Below are 17,310 nucleotides of genomic sequence, written 5' to 3'. Positions count from 1 at the left end.
TTAGGCAGATAAGAGGAGTTTAGAGAAAGCCTTTTGTTTAAGTGACTTCAGCTCAAAATAACCAATATACTAAAGAAGCATATTGTGGGTGGTATGTCTTAAACTCCTCCATCCTCAACTCTGCTCCTTGATTATAAATCCCCACTTGTCCTTGCTGCATTTCAGAGTTGAGCCCTATCTCTTTCCTATTGGCAATAGTGTTTTTTTGTTTTTTGGGGTTTTTTTGGCAATAGTCTTGATATCTATTACAATAGTCCTAAATAAAGCTCCTTACTATTTTAACAAGTGTCAGAATAATTTTTTAACATTGGTAATAATGAGCATTAACTAATTTCCATTATTATCCCTGTCTCATTAGAAAAAAAATTTTAAAATATGCCTCCAAGTTTTAATAATGCTCTTTGGGGCGCCTGGGTGGCTCAGTTGGTTAAGCGACTGCCTTCGGCTCAAGTCATGATCCTGGAGTCCCGGGATCGAGTCCCGCATCGGGCTCCCTGCTCGGCGGGGAGTCTGCTTCTCCCTCTGACCCTCCCCCCTCTCATGTGCTCTCTCTCATTCTCTCTCTCTCAAATAAATAAATAAAATCTTTAAAAAAAAAAAAAAGCTCTTTAAAAACATTTTTGCTTTGTTACAGACAACATGCATGCTTGGAGGCATTTTCCTTCTGTGTGTGTCCTTTATTCAAATGTTCAACAACTTTCCTAATTTTATGACCAGAATTTGGCTCCCACTTTCTAGCTCCCACTGATCCCAGACACACAGAGTAATTTGGGTTGGAAATGTTCTAGTTGACTATCCTTTCATTGTAGAGCAAAATTTCACAATCTTCTCAACAGACAGGGGTAGTTTGTCTCTGTGCATAAATATACCGTACTAAGCACATCTTAATTTCTCAGTGGCTGACTCCATACCAGTCTCATCTCTTTCTCACCAAATGAGGAATGCCTGGCACATTAGAAGAGTTCAATAAATAACAGCAATTATTAAGACCTGAACTTTAATTTTTTTAAGCTTCATTTTTCCTGAGTCTGCACTGCAAAGACCTCTTATTTTGCCCTGCCTTTGATTTACCTTCCTTTTTTTCATCCTCAACTGAGTTTTCTCCTGGTTTCCAAAGGAAAAGTGACTCGCAATCTGCAGATAATGAAACGGATATTCTCCCTCTTAAGGCATCATGCAGAAGTAACTCAAGTACACAAGAATTTTATGGATGGGACACTCTATACAGGTAATCCATTGGGTGATGAGGTCTAACAGAGAAAAAATTTATATTATCAAGTAGGTGCTCAAGAAATGTCAGGTCCCGGGCGCCTGGGTGGCTCAGTTGGTTAAGCGACTGCCTTCGGCTCAGGTCATGATCCTGGAATCCCTGGATCGAGTCCCACATCGGGCTCCCTGCTCGGCAGGGAGTCTGCTTCTCCCTCTGACCCTCCCCCCTTTCATGTGCTCTCTCTTTCTCTCTCTCAAATAAATAAATAAAATCTTAAAAAAAAAAAAAAAAAGAAAGAAATGTCAGGTCCCTTCCAATTTCCTCATTTTCACAGATGAGGACAATGAAGCCTAGGAAGATAAATAGTCACAACTAAGATCTACCAAAAAGGGGGTGAGGGTCTGGTTGTTATTTGTCATGGTTCTCCTTTTCCTGCTGCTTATTTGATTACGTGACTCAATGAACCATCTAACAAATCCACAAGGTTTGCGACTATTACTGGACACCTGTCAAGCCCACAGATATATTTAACACTTAACAGAAACAAACATTTTGGTGAAGTGTAACAGTTTTGTTGCCCTTCCCTAAAATTTTATTGTATCTGGTATGTCCCCAAATTCTGTCCCTTGTTTTAAGTCTCAGTCTTACACATAGTTGGAGATAACCACTGATTTTTAGGCCTTGGCATTGTTCAAGGCCTTGACAATTTTTTAAGTTACAAAGAGCACTTTAGGGGCGCCTGGATGCCTCAGTCGCTAAGCCTTCGGCTCAGGTCATGATTCCACGGTCCTGGGATCGAACCCGCATCGGGTTCTCTGCTCCACGGGAAGCCTGCTTCTCCCTCTCCCACTCTCCCTGCTTGTGTTCCCTCTCACCTTCTGTCAAATAAATAAATAAAATCTTTAAAAAAAAAAAAAAAGGCACTTTAGGCCGCAACTCATTGGGAGTCTAGAATAACTGCAGGATATTCCTAAGTTAAATGATACTCAATATTGGCACAATTGGGTGAGAATAATCATTGATTGAAATAAATATTCATCAGATTAAATATTCATCACGAATTTAAAACGCGTCCAGACACTATGACTAGGTCGTGCTTTGAAATCGATTCCCAGCTACGGAAACCGGTGGAAGACTACCTGGTTCAACAAACAAGATTTCAAGGAGGAGGGGCCCGGGGAAGGCGGGTCTGGACAACCCAGCGCGAGAATACGCCCCAGCGCATGCGCACGTTTTAGCTGGTAACTTCCATATCCTAGATGGGGGAGGCCAGTGAGAGGCACCGTACGGTTTTCAAACTCCTGTTCACAACGAAACACTAGGTCTTCAACAGTTCCATGATTAATGTGAGAGTGTTGGCCTCCGAGTTCAAGATTAAGGACACTTGGCATACGCCGCTAAAGCAAGAGGTGACTTCTCGTATCTTCCCCCATCCCCTGGAACATCGGTGGTCTAGTCCATTTCACAGACTTTCGAGTCCTGCAGCGGGTCGGGGATCGAAGGATTGGGCCGATTGCGGCTGAAACGTCTTTGGAAGGAGGAAGGGGGTGAGGGGACATCCCTTTGAGTTCCGCCTTTTTATCGAGACGGCAGTGGGGGAAGGGGACGTACGAAATACTGCTCTTGATAGCTAACGGATCTCACCTCTCCGTGCAAACTGCCGGGAGGGCGGCGGGAAAAGGGCAAGACGGGAGCAAGGAAAAGGAAAGAGCCAGGAAGCTGCGCGGGAGGGCGCGCACGCGCGCCCCTTTTTCAGCAGTGTGGCGGGGTCGCACGCACGCCCGCCTCGGCGGCTGGGCGCGGTTTGCGACAGTGGGGGGAGCGGTGGAGGTGGCGGCGGCAGCGGCAGCTTTGCGGCAGGCTCCGGCCGGGCTTGCTTGACGGCGGTGTGGCGGAGGCCCCGCCCTAGGCGGCAGGAACCTGGAGGGAGGCGGAGGAATATGTCCGAGAGGGAAGTGTCGACAGCGCCGGCGGGAACAGACATGCCTGCGGCCAAGAAGCAGAAGCTAAGCAGCGACGAGAACAGCAACCCAGACCTCTCTGGAGACGAAAATGTGAGTGCAGCCCAGAGCAGTGCGGACGGGACTCTGGAATGAAAGTTTTAAATTCTTTTTAAACTCGGCGTGGGGGTGGACGGGCTGCTGTGGGGGGAGGGAGAGGTGTCACCCTCAGGAAAACGCGGGCGTGGAAGAGAAAATCGAACTTGTCTCTATGGGGATTTTGAGCAGGGGCCGAGAGCAAGCAGAAACTTGGCGAAGGAGAGTGGTTTAAGAGAGAGCGTGGTGGGCGGAGGGTCTGAAGGGGTCTGCTCTGAGATCCTTTTGCGTGGTTGGGGAGTGTTTGGGCCTTTGGGAGATTTTGGGAGAGTGCGGATATGAGATTCCAGTAGTTTAAAAGGCAAGTTAGAGGTTTTTTTGAGAAAGTTGGAAGGAGGAGCACGCGTGAGTTAGCGACTCTTAAGGAATTTAGGGATTGTGTCACTTTTCGACCCTTACAGACCGTCCAGGATGGGAAGAGTAGTTAGATCTTCGACTTAAGGGGTTTGGTGACTCTTCTAAAGGTGGGATTTTATGTCTGCTCCTGTCCTGTGGGTGGAGATGGTTTGTGCCTGACAGTCGGCTTTTCTTCCGGAGGAGAATTGAAGAGGGTCGTCTTACGAATCGGAGGGGGAAACCACCTTTGATGTAATAAGAAGAGTCGGTAATTATTTATAAAGTTTTTACTCAAAGGGGATGACCTGAAAGATTTTAGGCAACAGTGGTAAAGACAGATGTCTTTAGGTGTGGACTCGTGGTTTCGCAAATGTAAGGTATTTTGGAATCAGATTAAAAAAAAAAAAACTCTGAAATGGATCTCGGTAATCATCTAGTGTTTAGGTAAGTCGCCAGTAATAACTGAAGTGACATTAATTTTCAGTTTTAAGTTTACATCGAATAAGGTTAAGCAGTGTCTTGACAATTCATTCAAAGTTACCCAAATGTGAACCTCCTAGGATATCTGAATATATTTTTTAAAAATCTTTATAAAGTGTTGTAGGAGGGTGATGTAAGTTGTTCATTTTCTCAGTTTGGCTAGTTTTAGGAATAAATGCCATCTTCACCCAGTTTCTAAATTCTACATCATTACTTCACTAACAAGCATATATATAGCATGGTGTCATGACCAAAATTTTCATTGAAGAGATGGGGAAGGATTTTTGTGGATAGAAGAAAGATATTTGGGGAATTATCAGTTTGTGGGATTTGGACTTGGAAGTTTCTGGGAAGTTTAGGTGTTGAATGTTACTTTAATCTTTTTCCGGTTTGTGCTTCTCAATCTCATATATTGCTTTCTAATAACATTTTTTTTTTTTTCTAAAATATTTATTTGTCAGAGAGAGCACAAGCAGGGGGAGCGGCAGGCAGAGGGAGAAGCAGACTCCCCGCTGAGCAGGGAGCCCGATGCGGGACTCCATCCCAGGACCCTGGGATCATGACCCGAGCCGAAGGCAGTCGCTTAACCGACTGAGCCACCCAGGCGTCCCTCTAATAACATTTTTGACCCACTTCATTTCAGTCCTTGGAGGCTGTTTTATTTCCGCTTTTTGAAAAATTTTTTCTGGGCAGATTAGGTTAGCGATTAGGAATACAGATTGGATCCACATGTTAGGTTAAAATTCCTAATCTTTTACTTACTTGAGCAAGGTACTTGATCTAGTTTCCTTAATTTCTTAGAAATGGGAATAATGGTCTTTATCTCAAAGAGTATTTGTGAGGACTATATGAGATAATACAGATAAAGTTCTTAAAAGGGTCTCTGCCCCAGAAGTACTATACAAGTGTTAATTACTGTGAAGACTTTTGCTTCTGGCCCTAGCACATACTAAATAATCAAGCAGAAATGTAATGAAAATATCAATAATCTCTTTAGACTGAGGAAAATTTCAGGGGACCAAATAAATTGAAAGCCTTTTCGGTGGACCCTTAAGAGGATATATTCTTTGCATTCTAAAGCAGTTCAGAACCAAACAGTGGATTATGCCTTTGAGTTTACTCATTTGTATAGGGACTTTAAACATTTTAGTTCCTTGGACACCTCAGTGAATCTCAGGTAGCCTTCTCAGAATGTTTTAAAACGTATAAAATACAGTATATAAGGTTACAAACAAAATAATAAAATTATGAAATATGTTATAAAAATGCTTTTTAGAACAAATTTAAGATTTGTTTTAATAAAGTGCTTTAATATAAAGTGTTTAAGTGGCTAATTTGTACACGCAGCATGGGGCTCCACCTCACAACCTGGAGATTGAGAGTTCCATGCTCCTTGGACTGAGCCAGCCAGATGCCCCAAGTGCTTCTGTATTAGCACATTAAGTAACTAGATCTAGCAGGGGGTCTGGTAGTAATGATGGGCATAAGACAGTTTTTTTTGAGATCTGCAACTACTAGAATATGATATGAAAATACTTGATTTCCCTGATGAGAAAGTCACAGCTACAGTAATATTCTCACGTATGTTACCTTCATTTAATGGAAGTGCTAAATTTCATTTAAAGATGGTGAAAATTAAGTGGGTTTGTTTGGCCATTTAAGTTCACAGGCCCTCTGAATTCCACCCAAGGACCCCAGATCTAGGACATAGGTTAGAGGGAAGCAGTGAGGAAAGACAGTAGAGAACTCTAGAAGAATGGGTTCAGAGAAAGGTAATGGGCAGTGGTCATACTCTTGAGGGAACTGAGTAGTGATGAGAAGGCCAAAAGCAAGTGAGGAAAGAATGTGGTGTTTGAGTTGGGAGTTAAGGTAATCTAAGCAATTACTACTATGAATGTGAATCAAAAAATTGAAAGGACATATGTTAAGTTCTTTGTATATGTATATGCCATTTTATTGAATTTTTAAAGGTCTAATGATTTGCAGGATATTTAGCTTCTTGAAGAGTATTAATGGTTGCCTAGTAGAGGGCTGAATCTGAAGACATACTTTGCTTAAGTAACCTATGGCAAAATTAAGGGACAAATTACTCTCCCTGTTTCCTTGTTGGGCAAATGAAGATGGTAGTGGGATATCATCATTGTATACCTTGAGAAGGGGCCAAGGTGGAAGTCAGCCTATACACAGATACTCAGCAAAGGTTTGATTTTAATTTAGAGGTAAAATTAAAGCATTGTGACTGTTGCATTTCCATTTGATTCTTTGGTGATTTTCCTTGGGAGGAGATGGGTAAGTAAGTGGTCAGAGTTAAAAAACAAAACAGTGTTTTGTGTGTTTTCTTGATTAGCAGTTGAATTTTGGGCCAGAATGTAAAGAAGCTGGTGAATAAATAACAGTTTTATTATTTTACTTCTCTAGTGTTAAAGGACAGTTTTCAGAAAAAGGTAAGTGAAACATGTTAAGTGTTTACTTTACACTCAATGAGGGAACGGGGCAAGTGTGAGTCAAACAATATACATTTATACGCTAAAGGAATGTAGAGGTGAAATTGCAGATGGAGACCACAAAGTTTTTTCCAGAGTGGGAGGGAAGACATTTTGAGCTTCTACCCTTGGAGACAGAATTTACACAACTATCAGTCATTCACAGTGTAAACTGAGTTGTAAGGTTGTTCAAAGGCAATGAAGAGGGTTGGAATCTGGTTATGTGGGAAGGTGTGCTATAGATAATGCATAGTTTTTCACTGAAATATAGTTATTTTCTACACTAGGTGTTAACTGTGTGAGACTGTGAATGAAGAGGGGGAGAAATAGAGATATAAACCACGATTTCAGCCCAGGAACTGAACTTTTAGAATTTCACATTACATTAAGTTACAGTTCAGATATTGAACACCTACTGTGTATTATCTATCCAGTTTTTTCATCCTAATTGATACATTCCAGAATAATTAGTGTATTTTTTTTTTAAAGGTAGGAACCATTTGAAACTTTGAAAACCACCCTCCAACAACAGCTATATAATACCATACTGTTTTTAGGTGAATTTATATGAATTTTTTATATGCTTTTTGACACTCCAGTTAACTTTTAATCTTCTGTAAATATAAAACTAGGAAGCAATCATTTAGAAATAGGCCCTAAGGTGGTGTTTCCTAGACTTGTTCTAATAGATATTAACAGGCATTCCATGAAAAAAGGCTTCCTCTGGAATGAATTTAGGAACTATTGCCCTAAGGCGTTAGGTTTAAATAAATCTCTTTATTCCAAAGAAGCACTGGAATATGTAATCAAAGGAGGTAGTTAAATCTTAGATTAGAGGGCCATGAATGTATCTTGTGGACTGGAGATAGCGTATAAACTAAGTGAATTTTCATGGTTTCCTGCCGTCATTTCTACATTTGGAAGGATTTTACTTTAATTTATAGACAGTTTCTGGAATTCTATATGAGTATCATTATTACATAAGAGCTGTGAGGCAAATGTCATTTGTAAATAGCACAGAATATGTAGGATTTTTAAAAAATTCTAAATGGTTTGTGTTCTAATTAAGTGGAATTTGAATAACAGGATTTTCAGAAACTACATCTAAAGAGGCACCAACATTCCGTCATCCTCAGAGGCCCATTAACCGCTGTACTCCAGACTGAGCAGCAGTCAAGTGAATTATGAAGACATGTAGTTCAGTCAGATTTAGGAGTCACAGCTTTGGTTTGAATCCCAGCAACCATAAGTAGCAAGAGACCACTTAAGCTCTCTAAACAACACTTCCTTATCTAACAGCACCTTCTGTGAGGAGCTGTAAAGATGAAATAAGCCAGTGTATTAAGGCGGCTGGCATAGGCCAGTGCTTTGTTATTAAAGGCAGTATTATTCTTACTATTATTCTGATTAGCTTTTCTGATTATATTATTGCTGAAATGTCAAAAATCTATAAATCCTAATGTGTAGTTGGTTTGCTTTTTATCCTTATTTGGAGACAGGAATATATTTTTCCATTTCTTGCAGAATTTATTAATTACTACTTTAAGGTCAATCAGCAGCTACCCAGCACAAAGTCATTTGCTGCTACATACAGTATTGTTGTTTCATGTAATTTTTCCTAATTTACTACTTACAGGATGATGCTGTCAGTATAGAAAGTGGTACAAACACTGAACGCCCTGATACACCTACAAATACACCAAATGCTCCTGGAAGGAAAAGTTGGGGGAAGGGAAAATGGAAGTCAAAGAAATGCAAATATTCTTTCAAGTGTGTAAATAGTCTCAAGGTATGTGCAGAAAGACAGATCCTATGGGCTGAATGCCAGGCTTCAGAATTAGTTCTCAGTGGTAAACATTTTTTGCTCAGATACTTTGTCAAGTTTAAAATATTTTAAAATTAGAGTACTTCGAAGGTTGTTTTGTTTTGTAGCATAGACTGCATAGTTACTACACTCCATTTGTTTTAGATTTTATTGTTTTGTTTTAATTTAAATGGGTAATACCTAGTAGTACATACTGGGTTTTCTTCCTTGTATTCAGAAAAAAAGATTTGGGATATGTTATTCTTCATATTTTGATAAAACTTTAAAAACAAAGCCACTTCCCGATACCTCTTAATAAAAAGAACTGAATGTGACCCATTAACTTTCAGTCAGCATAAATTGAAACCGATGTCTTTGTGCAGCTTTTAAATATTTAATTCTTATCATTTGTGTTACTTGAAATTGTTTTCAAAGGAAAAGGTGTACATTAACATTTTCTTAATATTCAGTATTTGGGGAAAACAAGGTTTTGGAGTTATTTAAATTACTGCTTCCTCAATAGCATTTTTATTTTAAAAAGGATTAGTGATATTTATTTAAAATGTTTTCCTTTACATATTATTCATTTTTTTTTAATTTGGGAGTATTTTTCTTATACTGAGTAAAAATATACATTGTATTATCTTACAGATATGTAAGTTAGAATCTTCTAAGTATCTGAATATACTTTTAGGTAAAGTATTCAGAAAGCATTAGAAGCTCTGGCTATATGGAAATTATTTTCCTGTCTGTAGCAAAATACATTGCTCAGTGTGTCAAATTTATATTCTCTTAAAAAGAGGGGAATTAATCTTAGTATATTAAAAAAAAAAAAGGCAAAGTGTCCATTATAGTTTTGTGTTAATATTTAGTTATGTTCACCTATTTTTAGATAGTATATTTGGGAGGTATTGGTTTTAACTGTTTAAATAATTCAATTAAATATTTCAAAAGCCTAAAGCTATGGCTTTTCAAAGGATAAAAAATGGAAGTTGTTACACTTTAAAAGTGAATATGAAAGTTAATGTTCAGTGCCAGGAGATTGCCAGTAAAATTTTAAGGCTAAAAAATAACTTTGAATAAAAAGTGAATACTGTTGACCCTTGAACAACTTGAGGGTGCTTCCGGCCCCACTCCTGTGCAGCTGAAAATCCAAGTTTAACTTTTGACTCCCCCAGAACTTAACTACTAATAACCTTCTGCTGATCAGAAGTCAGTACCATACCTTACCAGTAACATAAAGTAGATTAACACGTTTTGTGTGTCGTATGTATTATATACTGCATTCTTACAGGAAAAGTAAGGTAGAGCAAAGAAAACGTGAAGAAAATACATTTGCAGGGTCGCCTGGGTGGCTCAGGCGGTTAAGCATGTGCCCTCGCCTGAGGTTGTGATCCCAGGGTATGCTCAGCAGGGAGCCTGCTTCTCCCTCTCGCTCTGCCTACTCTGTCAAATAAATAAATAAATAAATTTTTTTTAAAAGGAAGAAAAGAAAAAAATATGTTTACAGTACTGTATCCAAAAAATCCGTGTTTAATTGGATCTGTGCAGTTCCAACCTGTTGTTCAAGGGTCACGTGTACTTGTTTTTTACGCACCTCCTTATAGCGGTCCTGGTAACTGAAGTAACTGAAGTTACAGTCCTTTACTTTCCCTGGTCCCCACTGCTCAGGTATTCTTATTCATTATAAAACTTACTGGGATTTTTTTTTTTTTTAAGGACCCAAATTCAAGATTATTTGAAATTGTTTCCATAGGAATAATAGAAAGTGGTGATTTGAATGGAGTCTGATATGCTTCACTTTACAAGGGAGAAATTAAACTGAATAAAGTTTGGTGTTAGAGGCGCTATATTAACTCTTGGTGTATTTGTTCATTTCCTGTTTGAGAAACATAAGTTATGTCCTTATGTCCTTATGTCCCAAGAGATTAAATGCATCTATAACAATTATCCAGTTTAATTTTGATCAGAAGAATATGATTGGGTTTAAGAAAACAGAAGGCAAATATCAGAGTGTTTTCTTAGATGAGTGCTTGTTACCTGATCTTGATTTAAATAGTGGCCTACATTTTGAAAAAAAATTTGTGAGGGGGAAATGGTCAGTTCATCATTCTTTTGTCTCTAAAGTATAGTAACTGTTCTATTTTATGATTATTTTACAGGAAGATCATAATCAACCATTGTTTGGAGTACAATTTAACTGGCACAGTAAAGAAGGAGATCCATTAGTGTTTGCAACTGTAGGAAGCAACAGAGTGAGTGTTCAGGGGTCTGTTTGGCATTTGGCTTGATTATTAGACTCGGGTGTTATACTATTGCAGTGTAATGATTTTGAAGTAAATTTGGCATAGCTGATTTAACAGTACTCCTTATGTAATATTCTAGAAATTGTCATTGTTAGAACCTGGTATTCACTACTGAAAGTACATCTTTAATTCATATAATACTTTCAGTTGTTTCTGTTTATATTTTGTCCTTACTTGTTTTGTGTGACTGAAAGAATTGACTCCTATTTTTGGAAGAGTTTTAATAGTTGTCTATCATTCAAATTAGGATATAAAGTCTGTAGTTTCTTAAAAATAATAAACTTGCTTAGTGGCTCTCTGTAAATGCAAAGCATAAATCCAGTGGCTTTATATATTAGTTATTGAAAATATTTTAACTATTTGTGATAAACATCTGTTAGATTTGTTTTTATTTAAGGAAGCCAAAAGTATCTTGAACTGAGAGAAGTGTAGGGAAGAAACATGCTGGCACATTTTAACATAAACCATTATTTAAGTTTTTAGTTAAGCCAGTGGCTGAACTGGTGGACTGCAAAGACTTATTATTCTATTCACTTCTAAATAAATGGAGAACAGGAAGAGTCCTTAGTGCTTTCCTGGGAGTCTTTGGAGTTAGTTATTAAATTGAAATCACCTCAGGGAAAAATTGTCCTCTTAATTTTGCATTAGCTAACATTTCTGGTTATCCATTAATACTGTACTAGGAGTTATGAGGAATAACGTAGAAATTTATTGTTGTATTTGGAAAAAGAAAAACAGAGGAGATAGACTAATTAGATACAGGTTGGCAACAAATAACAAGTCATTTCCTCTGCCTTTAGCCTCAGAGGTGAAGAGGAGTAAATCTGAGAGATGGTACATACGTTGTTACTTTGAGTAAAATAAAATTTTATGCTTCTTTATTAGTTGTACTAAGTTTCTTAGGCAATAAAAGAATGTGGTTTTTTGGGGTTTTTTGTTTGTTTTAAAGATTTTATTTATTTATTTGACAGAGAGAGACAGAGAGGGAACACAAGCAGGGGGGGTGGAGGAGGGAGAAGCAGGCCTCCCGCCGAGCAGGGAGCCCGATGTGGGCTTGATCACAGGACCCTGGGACCATGACCTGAGCTGAAGGCAGCCGCCTAATGACTGAGCCACCCAGGCGCCCACGAATGTGGTTTTAATGCACAGTGTTCTGTATTTTTGTTTCTCAGTGTTGGTATTCTGTTCTCAAAGTTAACTCCTAACAAGGGAGTTGTCAACTCAGTATTTTCAAGTCATAACAAGCACACATGCATCCATTCTGGGCTAGATCCTTTCTATTCCTGTTTTCTAAAAAAAGTAAAATTTGGCTTTAGGTAATTTCCTGTAAGGAAGGTTAAGGCTCTGGTGCCTTTACTAGGTCGTTGAAATCCTGAAAATTTGAAACTTGGGTACTGCAGTTGGTAACATGGGATAACAGCTTTTCTTGGTGTTTAGCCAAATGTGGCTTGTGACATGTAGTCTGGTTCTTAAATTCTTTGGGGAAAAAAATTCATGGGGAAAGTGATACAGGTTCAAGAAAATATTAGGTTATTTTTTCCTAGTTGGGAACAAAGTGCATTAATTAATTTGAATCTACTTTTAAGACATCACTGTAAACCCTAGATTATACTTCACTAACTTGGCCATGATAATATCAGAATTAGTTATAATTTGTGCTTCAGTGTCCTTATTTAAATTAAATGTTCAGTCATTGTAACAAAAAGTATCTGTAATTTCATTTAAAATGTCCTGGAAGGCCATTACATAGTTTATTGAATTATAAAAAGTTCTGTTTGGACTTTTTTTTTTAAGAAAAAATTATCTTCTAGGACATAACCTATTTTAGCAGTCATAAGGAATATTTTTTATTTATTTTTATTTAAGATTTTATGTATTTATTTGACAGATACACAGGGAAAGAAGGAACACAAGCAGGGGGAGTGTGAGAGGGAGAAGAAGGCTTCCTGCCAAGCAGGGAGCCTGATGCAGGGCTCAATCCCAGGACTCTGGGACCATGACCTGAGCTGAAGGCAGACGCTTAATGACTGAGCCACCCAGGCTCCCCGATAAGGAAAATTTTTTAACTATTAATGTAGCGATTTTATTAATTTAATAGGCAGTGATAATTTATAGGATCTTTATGGAGTTCTTATATACTTCAATTAAAATTAATAAGTTATTGCTAACATGACTATAAGCTATAAGAAAAATGGAAAGAAATTATTAAAGTTTAATTTACATAGTGTATATATTAACTTTAGAATATATGGCAAATAAAAAGGACCACCATACATCAGAAAGTTAATATTTGGGGCACCTGGGTGGCTCAATCATTAAGTGTCTGCCTTCGGCTCAGGTCATACCTGGGATCAAGCCCCGCGTTGGGCTCCCTGCTTGGTGGGAAGCCTGCTTCTCCCTCTCCCACTCTCCCTGCTTGTGTTCCTGCTCTCACTATCTCTCTGTGTCAAATAAATAAAATCTTAAAAAAAAAAAAAAAATGAGCTGTGTCCATGAGAAAAACATTATTTAGGCAAATTATAGGCTTTCTTATATGTAAATTAATATGTAAATATTCTTAAACTACCCAAAGACTTTAAGAACTTAATTAAAAAATGATAAACTGCAACTTTACCTTGAGGTATTCAGCTGTATTCACTTTGAACGGTTTGGTGCAATTACATGAATGAGATCTAAATTTAAAACATGGGAAATAGAAACCATTATTATTACTACAATATTTAATATACTCAGGAAATTATGTAATACATTAGGCTTTATAATGCTTCCTTAAGTTTAAAGAAGCTATTTAAAAGAATTTCTGTAGTATCTTTTTTTTTTTTTTTTTAAGATTTTATTTATTTATTTGAGAGAGAGAGAGAGCGCATGAGAGGGGGGAGGGTCAGAGGGAGAAGCAGACTCCCCGCTGAGCAGGGAGCCTGATGCGGGACTCAATCCTGGGACTCCAGGATCATGACCTGAGCCGAAGGCAGCTGCCCAACCAACTGAGCCACCCAGGCGCCCGAGTTTCTGTAGTATCTTTAAGACACATTTGTGACTAAAATATGTTGCAGAGGTGAAGAGAATGTGGTTTCTGTGTTTGAGATAAAACTTACTATATTTTTGTTTTCATTAGGTTACCTTATATGAATGTCACTCACAGGGAGAGATCCGGTTGTTGCAATCTTATGTGGATGCGGATGTATCCTTTCTTGAGTTTTTAATACCTTTGGCTGAAGAAATTGACTTTCAATAAGTACACCAAAACTTTTCTAAATTAATTAGTTCCCTTAAGTTATACTGTCCTTTAACCAGTGCTGTTCCTTTACTGTCCCCCAAGAGATTCCTCGTATCTAGTTTATCTAATTTTCCTGATCCCTAGAAATGCATTGTAAGGTGGATATGAGAGAGTGGGGAGAAGTGGCTAGAGATGAGCATTGGAAATCCAGTTATGGAAATGATAGCAAAGAGTAGCTAAAACCTCCTGTTTCTTTGACCTTGCTTAGAATTTTATCACTTCAGGGTAGCTAATAGTGAATTGGGGTTGATCAGAAGCTGTGACTGGCAGTCATACCGAGTATTTGAACAACAAAGCCTATAGGGAAAAAGTAAACACAGTTTGTGTAGGAAATAAAGTATTGCAAAACATAAGTACATAAAAAAAAGAAAGGTCTAAAAAGCCAAAAGGTTAGACAAAGGTTGGTGATAGTGCTTCTTTCAGATCATTTGAGAAACCTAGCGAACAAGGATATTCAGTCTTCAATAGTTTATATGGAAAGAAGTGACCTATAGCCATATTGGGCAAGTCTCATAGGAAAAGGTGGAAAACTAATAGTTAACTCTATCAAACTGAATAGAGATGCATAGTCAGACATACTGGGATAAAACAAGGGTCAGCAATTTATAGCCTGTGGGGCTAGCTACCTGTTGTTGTAAATAAAGTTTTACTGGGACACAACTATACCCATTCATTTACATATTGTCTGTGGTTGCTTTCAAATGACCGAGTTGAGTATTTATGCAAGCATCTAAATAGTAATCAAAATTGAATGGAAGGACTGGTTCTGTTTGACCATTTGGTGTAGATTGTAGACCTAAAATGTCCATTGTTTAAATATGGTAATATAAGGAGAAATGAGAACTTCTGTGTCAAAAACTTGAGCATTTCTTTATAGAGGTTTCCGTGTAGTATATACTATAATCATTGACATGTTTACTTTTCAAAAACAAATTATATTTCTTAACTGGCATTTCTTAGGCTGATGAAAACTTTTACACTTGTGCATGGACGTATGATAGCAATACAAGCCATCCTTTGCTGGCTGTGGCTGGATCTAGAGGCATAATTAGGATAATTAATCCCATAACAATGCAGTGCATAAAGGTGGGTTTTTGGTTAAATTGCAACTGCCCTATTTTGAATACACATTTGTGAAAACTTGTCATTTTTAATTTAAAACTAGTGGAATCTCAATATCTGTACAATTTCTAATTTGATTTGTACTTTGCTTTTTGCTTCCTTTAGACAAATCTTTTGAGACCTTTTTTACATTTGATAATACAAACTAAGGAATAAGCGGGAGGTTTTTATTATTTGCAATTTTTAAAAAAAGAATAATTTCCCTCCTGCTTTGCCTTATTCTGAGATGCTCTAATGAACTATAGGGGAAGAGTGAGTACTTTTTCCAAACATCCTAATTAGAGATAGAGAGTCAAGGACTTGTAAAGAACTGAAAGGTGAAGCCTGGGAATTTGATACTAAGATGTTTTGCAGATCACTTAATCAGAAGTTTTTAACCCTGGGGCACATTAGAATCACTTGAGGATCTTTTAAATCCTTGTCTGGGTCTCCGCTAATCCAGTCAAATCAAAATACCTGCATATAGGACTTGAGCTTTTTTTTTTTTCCTTTGACTTCGTTGGGTGATTTTAATATGCAGCCAGGGTTGGGAACTACTACTTTAAGTGAAACTGTATTTCCATTCTTTTAAGATTAATGAAAGAATTTACTGATTTTAAAATGAAAGTTGAATGTTATAAATTTATTGTAGCATTATGTTGGCCATGGAAATGCTATCAATGAGCTGAAATTCCACCCAAGAGATCCAAATCTTCTCCTGTCAGTAAGTAAAGGTAAGAAAAGCAAATGTTTCTTTAGTCCTATTTATTTGGGAATGATTTTTTTTTAAGGGACAAAGAGTTCTAAGGTATTAAAAAAAAAAAGCCAGACTTAGAATTTATAAAGTACGTTTTTAGTAGAAAAATCTCAGGCTACAGTAGCATCCCTAGACCAAGAATTAGGTAAAAGGACTGTGAAATGGACTGTTAATATCAGACATAAATAAAATAATTGGTACTGAAAATTAAGTATGTGTCACCCTTATTCACAATAGTGTATTATGATTGTTCATCCTCAATTGAATTACATTATTAAGCTTTATTAATTTTAAGTGGCAGATCCACCAAAGTTAGACATTTTTAAGAATTTTAAAAATAGTTTTGTAAATCTCCTTATCACTGACCAGTCATGTAATGAGAAATAATGCATCTGAAAATCTGTATTGCTTTTTCATATATAGTTTTTATTTTATTTTATAAAGTTTATATTTTATTCTATTTTTATAATAGAATTCCTTAAAATGCTAAGTTCTCCAGCATAAGGTCTCTGAAATACTTCCTGTATATATAAAGAAAGCCTTGCTTTCCTCTGTACGCTTATATTGGCATTATAAATTTATTCAGGGTTCAGACAAGCCTCTTAATTTCTGAGCTCTCTGAAATCATCTGTGTTGTTATTTCTACATTCTGTTCTTGATTGTTCTCTTTTTACTCTACATTATTATTCTAGTCAAGTTTATTCTTAAAGGCTTGTCAAACGTATAACCTTCCCTCCACAATCTGCTCATACTAAAAGATGTCCTCAAATCAAAACTTTTCCATGAAAATGCTTCAGTGTGATTTTTCTTTACCTACCAAGGCTTAAGTTTGGAAGTCAACACCTAAGAGCTGATAACTTTTTCTCTTTTCTTGATAATAGTAGCTGGGCCCAGGTATTTCTTTACAAGTGCTACAGGTCATAATGCCTTACTCTTTCTAAATACCACAACTCTAACCCTGCTCTTCCCACTTTGTGTCAGTTAAGTGCAGAGATAACCTATAGGATATAAGAAAATATTTGCAAATTATGTATCTAATAAGGGATTTGTATCAAGAGCTTTTACAATTCAACAATAAAGACAACCCTTTAAAAAATGGGCAAAGGTTTTGAATAGACTTTCTAAAGAATATACACTGATGTCCAGTGAACACATGAAAAGGTGCTCAGTATCATTTATCATTAGGGAAATACAAATCAAAAACACAATGAGACCACTTAATACCTACTAGAATGACTGTAATAAAAAAAAGACAGTAACCTGTGTTGCTGTGTAAAGTTGATTAGGATGTAGAGAAGTTTGAACCCCCACATACATTGCTGGTGGGAAAGTAAAATGTACACATTAAAAAACAGTCTAGCAGTTTCTCAAAAAGTTAAACATAGAAATACAGCTCCTGTGTGTGTATATGTAGTCAAGAGAAATGAAAACAGATGTCCACGTAAAAACTTGTACACAAT

General features: G+C 37.3%; 1 protein-coding gene across 5 annotated transcripts in view; it reads left to right on the top strand.

Moving 5' to 3' along the window:
- Positions 1-2,483: 2,483 nt before the first annotated feature.
- EED (embryonic ectoderm development) overlaps positions 2,484-17,310 on the top strand; it is a 29,689-nt gene continuing 14,862 nt past the window's right edge. The window contains exons 1-6 of one of the 5 annotated variants that reach the window (XM_045894570.3): positions 2,494-3,264; positions 8,242-8,394; positions 10,572-10,664; positions 13,831-13,896; positions 14,953-15,078; positions 15,746-15,827. In XM_045894570.3, the coding sequence (XP_045750526.1) occupies positions 3,151-3,264; positions 8,242-8,394; positions 10,572-10,664; positions 13,831-13,896; positions 14,953-15,078; positions 15,746-15,827 (634 nt within the window). In that variant the 5' untranslated portion in view covers positions 2,494-3,150. Of the gene's footprint in view, positions 3,265-8,241; positions 8,395-10,571; positions 10,665-13,830; positions 13,897-14,952; positions 15,079-15,745; positions 15,828-17,310 lie in introns of all 5 variants that reach the window. The other 4 variants (XM_064576811.1, XM_045894571.3, XM_045894569.3 and 1 more) reach the window with 4 other exon arrangements.

Source organism: Mirounga angustirostris, unplaced genomic scaffold, assembly GCF_029215605.1.
Source record: "Mirounga angustirostris isolate CCGP_5_RB_7025 unplaced genomic scaffold, mMirAng1.0.hap1 SCAF_13, whole genome shotgun sequence".
Classification (NCBI taxonomy): domain Eukaryota; kingdom Metazoa; phylum Chordata; class Mammalia; order Carnivora; family Phocidae; genus Mirounga; species Mirounga angustirostris.
The sequence above is the reverse complement of the archived record's forward strand: the minus strand, read 5'-3'. Positions and strand labels throughout refer to the sequence as shown.